Source organism: Rhincodon typus, chromosome 33 (genome assembly GCF_021869965.1).
Source record: "Rhincodon typus isolate 14 chromosome 33, sRhiTyp1.1, whole genome shotgun sequence".
Lineage (NCBI taxonomy): Eukaryota > Metazoa > Chordata > Chondrichthyes > Orectolobiformes > Rhincodontidae > Rhincodon > Rhincodon typus.
Genome location: NC_063364.1, coordinates 31823793 through 31832332, shown reverse-complemented (window position 1 = coordinate 31832332; position 8540 = coordinate 31823793). Strand labels below are relative to the sequence as shown.

At 40.7% G+C, this 8540-nt stretch overlaps 1 protein-coding gene across 1 annotated transcript in view; it reads right to left on the bottom strand.

The window, feature by feature from the left end:
• Nucleotides 1-8540, bottom strand: part of LOC109914167 (A disintegrin and metalloproteinase with thrombospondin motifs 7-like) — a 172451-nt gene that overhangs the window by 92131 nt on the left and 71780 nt on the right. The window contains exon 14 of the mRNA XM_048615760.1: nucleotides 6222-6342. Within this exon, the coding sequence (XP_048471717.1) occupies nucleotides 6222-6342 (121 nt within the window). The remainder of the gene's footprint in view (nucleotides 1-6221; nucleotides 6343-8540) is intronic.

Genomic DNA, 8540 nt, shown 5'->3' with positions numbered 1-8540 from the left:
TGTGGAGCGGACAAGGGAGTCACGGAGAGAGTTGTCCCTCCGGAAAGCAGATAAGGGTGGGGAGGGAAAGATGTCTTTGGTGGTGGGGTCGGATTGCAGATGGCGGAAGTGTCGGAGGATGATGCGTTGGATCCGGAGGTTGGTGGGGTGGTACGTGAGGACGAGGGGGATTCTTTTTTGGTTTTTATTGCGTGGACGGGGTGTGAGGGATGAGGTGCGGGAGATGTGGGAGACACGGTTGAGGGCGTTCTCGACCACCGAGGAAGGGAAGTTACGATCCTTGAAAAACGAGGACAACTGAGATGTACGGGAGTGGAATGCCTCATCCTGGGAGCAACTTAATAATATCCTTCCTATGGCAGGGTGAACAGAACTGTACACAGTACTCCAAAAATGGTCTCACTAACAACCTCAACATGACATCCCAACTCCTATATTCAATGGTCTGAGCATGAAGGCATGCATGCTAAACCACCTTCTTAACCACCCTGTCTACCTGCGACACAACTTAATATAGATGGGCCATGCAGCCTAATCTCATTTTCCAGCATTTGGTCTGTACCACCGGAGGTTTTGGGACTTCAACAACCTTTTAAATGAGTTGAGGGTTTCTGCCATGACTACCCTTTCATGGCGAGTTCCAGAACCTCTACCACCGTCTGGGTTACCCAGTGAAATGTTTTCTTCTTAGGCTGGATGTCAATTTCAGTCTGATAATCACTGCTGAGATGCACCTTGGATTGTTTTACTACATTGAGGATGTTATAGCAGTGCGAGTTGTTGTTGACGTTAAAGATTTTGCCTTTTCCAATCTCTCTGGGTTATCTTGTCTCCAAAAAACCCTACGTGGATTTTAAATCTTATTCAGAGCGAGTCATTGGTAAGGTATCCCTCAGCTAATGCATATTCCTTCACGCATTGCATAATGTTCAACTGTTCCCTGGATTCAACAGGGTTTCCCAGAGAAAACACTTGGTCTGAACATAACAACATGGTAAGTCACTGGCTACATGAAATGACATGCCCTATTCACATTATGCAGGATTTCGTGGGCATTCTGCACAGTTACAAATATGGAATCAAGGCCATGTGTAACTTTCAGGTGAGCCATGATTGCACCAGAATGCACAGATGTAATTTAATACTCATCTTAAAGCCACACTTTCTGAATTTGTTTTTATTTTTCCATTGTCAATTCCTGTGTCCATACTTACAATGGAATGGCTTATGTAAACTTGTCACGCTGTCAGTCCACACCCCTGCCAATGTTGGTATGATACTGCCTCTAATGGTCAAAAGCTGTAGCTACTGTAGGACACACAGACGTTAACAGTCTCCATTTATAAAAATGGATATGGGAATTTATAAAAATATAACAAAACTAACAGAAAATGTGTGCAGGTATAGAGGTTTTATTACATTATATTATATTGGTAGCCACAAAATCAACAGGAAAGTACAAATCTATGCCTCAGGATTATATAGTAGGTCTCACTGCTTTTGTAATGAATGATAGTGCATTCATAATCAATAAACTCCTGAACCAGTACTGGAACCCTACATAATGAGTGGAATAAGACAGTGCAAACTCCTGAAGAGGCAAATCAGTAAACAGAGGTTACAGACATAAGGCAATTGGGAAAAGAAATGGGGGGAGATCACAAGAATTGAATTTGAAAAACTAATTGTCATGATCTGGAAGGCATTGCCTGAAAAGGTCGTGGAAACACATTTATTGATAACTTTCAAAAGGGAATTCGATAAATATTTGGAGCATAAATTTTCAGGGATTTGGGGAAAGGATATGGAAAAGGGCCAATTGGATAGATCTATCAAAGAGCTAGGAGGACACAGCAGAACAAATGGCCTCTTTCTGTGTTGTTACTCTGCTGTTAAACATATTGACTTAATTTATCCCCAAAATTATTATTTAAAATCAAAGTACTTAATTTTCATTGTTTGGGTTTCTTTGGAATGTAGCTTACATCTGCTCATGGAGTTTAAAATGTTTGTGTTCTTTTGAAGAATATTTAAAAGTTGAGGACATATTGTGGCCACATGGAACATACGTACTAGTTCTGAAATAGGAAGACAGCTCCACCAGGGAGTTGAGGTACACCAGAGGAAGATTAACTGAGACCGTTTGATGGAAAACCAACAATTAAAACAATTTACCAACTCAATCCCACCAAACAAAATCTTTCTCCAATTGTCCAGCTACTGTTAAAGTTTTGTGTAAAGTGGGTGCTCAGATTTCTTTGACACACACCACTTTAAAATTGTACCATTTAATTTTAACCACCTCTCTTTAATTTCCATCTAAAATTATAAACTGAGTCAGTAGTAATGTATAGGTTCTTACCACTTTCTGTTGATAATGACATTTAGCTTTTAGCTCAATATGGTAGTGGCAACACAAAAGTAATAAACTGTGAGGAGAATTAGGATATGAGATATTCAATCAATCTAAATATCAAATGTAGGAGTGAACAATATGAGAATGTCCAACTTCCACTGCATGTGTGAGGCTGGAAGCAATATTTTAAGAATGTGTTAATTTAAGATTATTATAAAAATATGTAATATTAAAGAATATGCACCAGGGCATATTCAAAATATTTAATTAATTTACAAATGGTTGCTCTTAATGTTTGAAGAGCCTGATTGATATTGAAGAAAAGCTGGAACTACATCCAGTCCAAAATAAATCCTCTTCTGTTTATAGCTGACTGATGTAGAATCAGTCAAATTCATTTCATGTGGGACCCTGACATATAGATTAGTCTGGGCTTGACACTGATAGTTTCAGGGAAATCAACTACTGGGTTCAAAGCAGACCAGCAAATATTGGGCTACATTTAGAAATGCACATCCTACTTGCTTGTTAAAAGAAGATTTTCTTCTTGTTGTGAGTAGCCAAACTTAATTTAAATATCACCTCTCTGGTACCAATTCAATTGTGTTCCTGTGAAAATTGTTCAGACAAGAGCCTGAAATATGCAAACATAATTACCTCATGTCTGCTCAGCTGAATGGGAAATTAATACTTTCAATCAGAATCAACTTAATTATGAGCAAACCTTTCAAATCTTCTGAAAGCAGACAAATCTATGATGCAATTTACAGCAAACTAAAACAGAGGTAGCAACTGAAACTTTGGAGATGCAACTTCAATTTCAGAAGAAGTTTTTTCTTTTACAATTTTGACTGAGAAACACGTGATCAATTTGTTTGCGTTTAACTTGGTACTCACAAATAGAACTAAGTAGTAATCTTAACCTTTTAAATGACTACATTGTGCAAATATCCAGACTCTAACACTGGTTTATGCTTTTCTGAGGTTAGAATCGAGAGACAGCTAATAGGACTGAATAGAGAGAGTTTAACTTTGCATCATCATCATGCTGTATGTGAGAGTGTAGCTCTGACAATGTGGAATGGATTTGTGAAGACGCATCTTGCACAAATTGATGCATAAAGAGACAAACCAACCAGTGTTAAGGTGAGCCATGACTAAACTACACAGCAGCATGATGGTACAACAATGGGTGAGTTTAGCTGGGCTCTCTATAATGGAATTAGCTTCAGACAGTCCTAAATGACTCTGATGCTTCTTCCATATTGTTCAGAACATATTCAACGTGAAACAATGAAGATGAAGTGGGACTTGAGTGAGAGCACAAGGCAGACAATTGCGAATAAGCTGCCAGTATTACTTTATGCCAAATTGTTATTCCGTTTTCCTCTCTCTTTGATTCTTTATCCATCTCCTTTACTTCTAGCCGAGACAATTTTCATTCAAATAGTTCACTGTGGCATGTGTCACCCTGTCCCTTGACGAATGTGAACATTCCACTTTATTACAATGTGCTTCACCAGATTTTACATGGATTAGAGACTTGACGATTGTTTCTAACATGCATCCCTTCTCCCCCACTGACATGCTCAGTAGCAGTAGTGTGTAACATTTACAAGATGCACTGCAGAATTTCACCGAATATCCTCAGACAGCACCTTCCAGACCCACGGCCGCTTCCATCCAGAAGGATAAGGGCAGCAGATACATGGGAACATCACCCCCTGCAAGTTCCCCTCCAAGCCATTCACTATCCTGACTTGGACATATATCACTGTTCCTTCACTGTCACTGGGTCAAAATCCTGGAATTCCCTCCCTAAGGGCATTGTGGGTCATCCTACAGCATGTGGACTTCAGCAGTTCAAAAAGGCAGCTCACCACCATCTTCTCAAGGGCAGCTAGGGATGGGCAAGAAATACTGGTCAGTCAGGGACAACCACATTCCATGAGTGAATTAAAAAAAGTTCATTCCTAAAATATCACAATTGTGGAAACGTCACTGTCTTTGTAAGTCACACAGACCAAATATACACGGACCTCTACCAGAAATGATTCCTTTACATAATTCCCTCTGATACTATAGCCCGCAGTTGGTCTTCACATTTGAATCAAAATATTAATGGAGATGGAATTGGTCTTGGCAAAGAATGCAGATCAATTGAGAAGAATATTAGATAAAATGTAAATTGAGCTGCAAATTTGCTCTGTCCTGTTTTACTGTTGGCGACACATTTCCAAAAGGTTAACTGGAAATAATATTCCCTTCCTTGGAGGTGCTGGTCTTTACTGCCATAACCAGATAATGATCTAAGATGGGCTTATTCTGCTCCATTGTATACGTTATTTCAATTGTATAACAATTGTCAAAAGAGTCAAAAGAATGCGAAGCTGCAGGAACACAGCAGGTCAGGCTGCATCAGAGGAACAGGAAAGTTGATGTTTCGGGTCAGGACGCTTCATCAGGTCTGGGGAAGGGGAAGGAGGCTCCAAATAAATGGGGGGTTGGAGTTGGGTGAAGGCAGGTGGGGTGGTGATAGGTGAATGTGGGTAGGGGGTTATGGACATTGGTCAGTTGGAAGGGATGAGGCTGGGGGTGGAGAGATTTTGAAACTAGGCCTCATCCCATGACCAGCCCACCCTCTCATCCCCACCCCCTTGACCTGACACAACTTGTCCATCTTCTCTCCCACTTATCCCCCACTCTTCCCATTCCTTTCCCCCTCCCCAGTCCTGATGAAGGCTGTAAACTCTTAATGTCGACTTTCCTGTTCCTCTGATGCCGCCTGACTTGCTGTATTCCTCCAGCTTCACACTGTATTGACTCTGCCTCCAGCATCTGCAGTTTTTACTCTCTCCATATAACAACACATACTAGATTGTATGACTGACATTAAATTCATTTAACTTGTAATTTTTCCATTGTACACATTCTACACTACCCTCATCAATCAGATTATGAGAGACTTCAGACCTTTTCGCTCACTAATTAAAATTGGAATCACATTGAATTACAAATTGCTCTTTAAACCTACATTGCAGGGAATACCAGCCAAGTTATGTACTGATATTATCCACATCAAACTCTCACCCCCTGGAGAGCTGCTAATGTTCTAGTAATCTGATGATTAGCGTATGCTTCAGAGTTTCGTTGTCAATCACAGATGTAATTAGCTTAGCTGTTCCTTTAAGGTTGTAATCAGCTAGTTCCAATGGGAGGACATTGAAACATGAACCTGAGAAGGTTGACGGCTGTGTACTTTTATATAGATGAATGGATCTCATTGAGGTTTATCACAAAATTGAGAATGGATTATCACGTAGTTTAGGGAAATAAAAACTCTGCTAACCATCTCCTAACCATCCCATTCCCCCAACTGCCCACTGTGCTCACTCCTTACACTGACTCCCTGTCCCTGAATGCCTCACTTTAAGAATTATCACCTATGTGTTCAAATTCCTCTATGTCCTCACCCCTGCCAATTCAGTAACCTCCTCCAGCTCCTACAGACTGACAAGACACCAACACTGCACCAGTTCTAGCTTCTGAGACTCAATCATTTCCTTCAATCACCCCATGATTGATGGCGTGTGCTTTCAGCTGCCTGGGCCATAAGCTCCAGAAAGTCATCTCTAATTTCCTGCTTTCTATGTTCCTATGTTACACCTCTCTACTTCTCTGTCTTCCTTCAAGACACTTGTTAAACCCACCTCTCTGCTCAGGCATTGGATCACCATTTCCAGCATCTCCTTATGAGGATCAATGTCAAATTTGATTTGATTAGAGTTGGGATATTTAACGAGGGGAATCACACAAGTCAATGTATCTATAAGTCAATGTTTGTCAAAGCACAAAATTGTCTTACCCAGTCCTTCTGTTTTATCGAATGTCTTCTTTACTGTCTCACAGGTAGATCCATTTCCATGACAGACTCCACAACGATCTTCCAACGCATTGGAATCGATTTCATAATCGCAACCTACATTCTGAAACAGGAAGTCTGAATCAGCAACTGTCCCGGGATAAAGTTTATATTGGCAAGTTTCTCATTAAAGACAACTCATCTCTTTGCTCTTTCTGTTTTGATTAAATCAAATTAATTTGGATCTAAAATATAACAAACATTACTGGATCTTATCATTACATTGAATTATTTAAATTTTATTTATTTTTCAATTTAAAACAATTCTGCACATAAATTTCGGATATGGGGTTCACTGTTCTGATCAGTCATACTATTAGATACTTTAAGTTCTTAAAGAGCATAAGACTCTAAGATGTAGGAGCAGAAGTAGGCCATTCAGTCCATCGAGTCTGCTCTGCCATTCAATGAGATCATGGCTTATCTGATAATCCTGAACCCCAGTTCCCTGCCTTTTTGCCATAATCCTTGATTCCATTACTAATTAAAAATCCCTCTGCTTCAGCCTTGAATATACTTAATGACCCAGCCTTGACAGCCCTCTGCAGTAAAGAATTCCACAGATTCACTACCTTCAGAGAAGAAATTCCTCCACAACTCTGTCCTAACTAGCCAACCCCTTTTTGCTCCCCTATAAAAATCCAAACTTTTCAGCAACCAAACATAATTTTTTTGATGAAATTCTGAAGAGATACAATCAACTGATTGACTCACTGAGCTCCCACGACTAAATATTCCATATCCAGTTGTTTTTTTTCCACTAACAGTACAGTGGGTGTGCGCATCTCCCATCCCAACATCCCCACTCCAACAATATCTATATCCCACGTAAGAATAAATTGAAAAAGCATTAAAAGTTCTACCTCCTTCATCCTGGTGGCATGATAATGACTCAGGTGAGAAAACAATGGGGTCAAAGGGCATCTTTTACCCACCTGGTTAAACACACTTTATTTAATTCACAATATCGCAAAGTTGCTCCAGCTGACATCTACATCAGGTGGGCTCCTGTGGTGCAATGGCAGTGTCCATACCTCTGGGCTGTGAGGTCTGGGTTCAAGTCCCAACTGCGCTGGGAGTATGCCATAACATGTAGAAGCCAGTTGGTTAAAAATAGTCAAAAGCAAGTGTGCCAGTTCCAACAGAGTACCTGAGCCAAAATCCTCCTGCACTGTAAGGATCATCTATTCAACCCATAAATCTACTGGCAAAGACAAACACCACCAGCGGAGCCACTCATACACTGTTCATGGGCCATTATGTCTCATGGAGAGCAGCTCACCTCACCGAGATCTCTCACAACATTAGCTAATGTCAAAACTGTGAGGATCAACTATTTACACCAATTTAAGTTGGTGCAGGGGAAGGAAATAGGAGTCATTGGATCTGCCATGATCTTACTGAGTCACAGAGCAGGCTCGAGGGGCTGAGTGGACTACTTCTGATTCATATGTATGAATGTAACTATTTGTAAATGACAAAACCCCAGATAAATGGTGAGCGTGACCTTATTCATTATTATTTTGGATCTGGAACAAAGTGTGTCATCGAGGATGGAATCTAATGCCTCTTCAATCAAACTTGGAGGACACTGGGTGAGTCTCTCCTTCCCTTCCCTGCTCTGATCAAGTCTCAGTGCCTGACTGAAGGACTCCGCATTGGAAGGGAAGCTATGGATAGCTCCCACCTCCTGAATGACCAGCACCTCTGAGGGAGTGAGCTTTCCACTAATATCTACTAATACCAGCAAGGTCTTCCCAAAAGGAGGTGACAAGAGGATCCCATTAGCTTTCCAGCTGTTGGTGAAGACCTCTATTCCTTCTATTAGCCTCTGCCCCAGAGTGTGACCAACACGCACTATATCCAGGACTGGCACTCCGAGCAGGAAAGCCATTACACATTTCTAAGTTGAACTGGGGGCTTCGATATGGTTAATCCACCTTGCTTCTCATCTGACCAGTCTATTTAAGGTGATTGTTCAAATACTCCCATGGCAAAGTGGTTTAAGTTAATAAGTGCAGTTAGTTACAGAGTGCCTGTTAACTGTGAAGGTCATTTAGAGGCCAGCTGTTCGTTACTTGGAAATTTTAGGTTCCAGATCAGTGACTGTTATAACTTATCCCTAAAACACATACAGCATGGAATAACTCCTGGGACAACACGTATGTGTGCTGAGTACCAAGGAGCTTTAATATGGCAAAAACATGCACAAATACATGGCATGGGAAACAGATTATTTTATCTTTATTTTATGCTAACTTT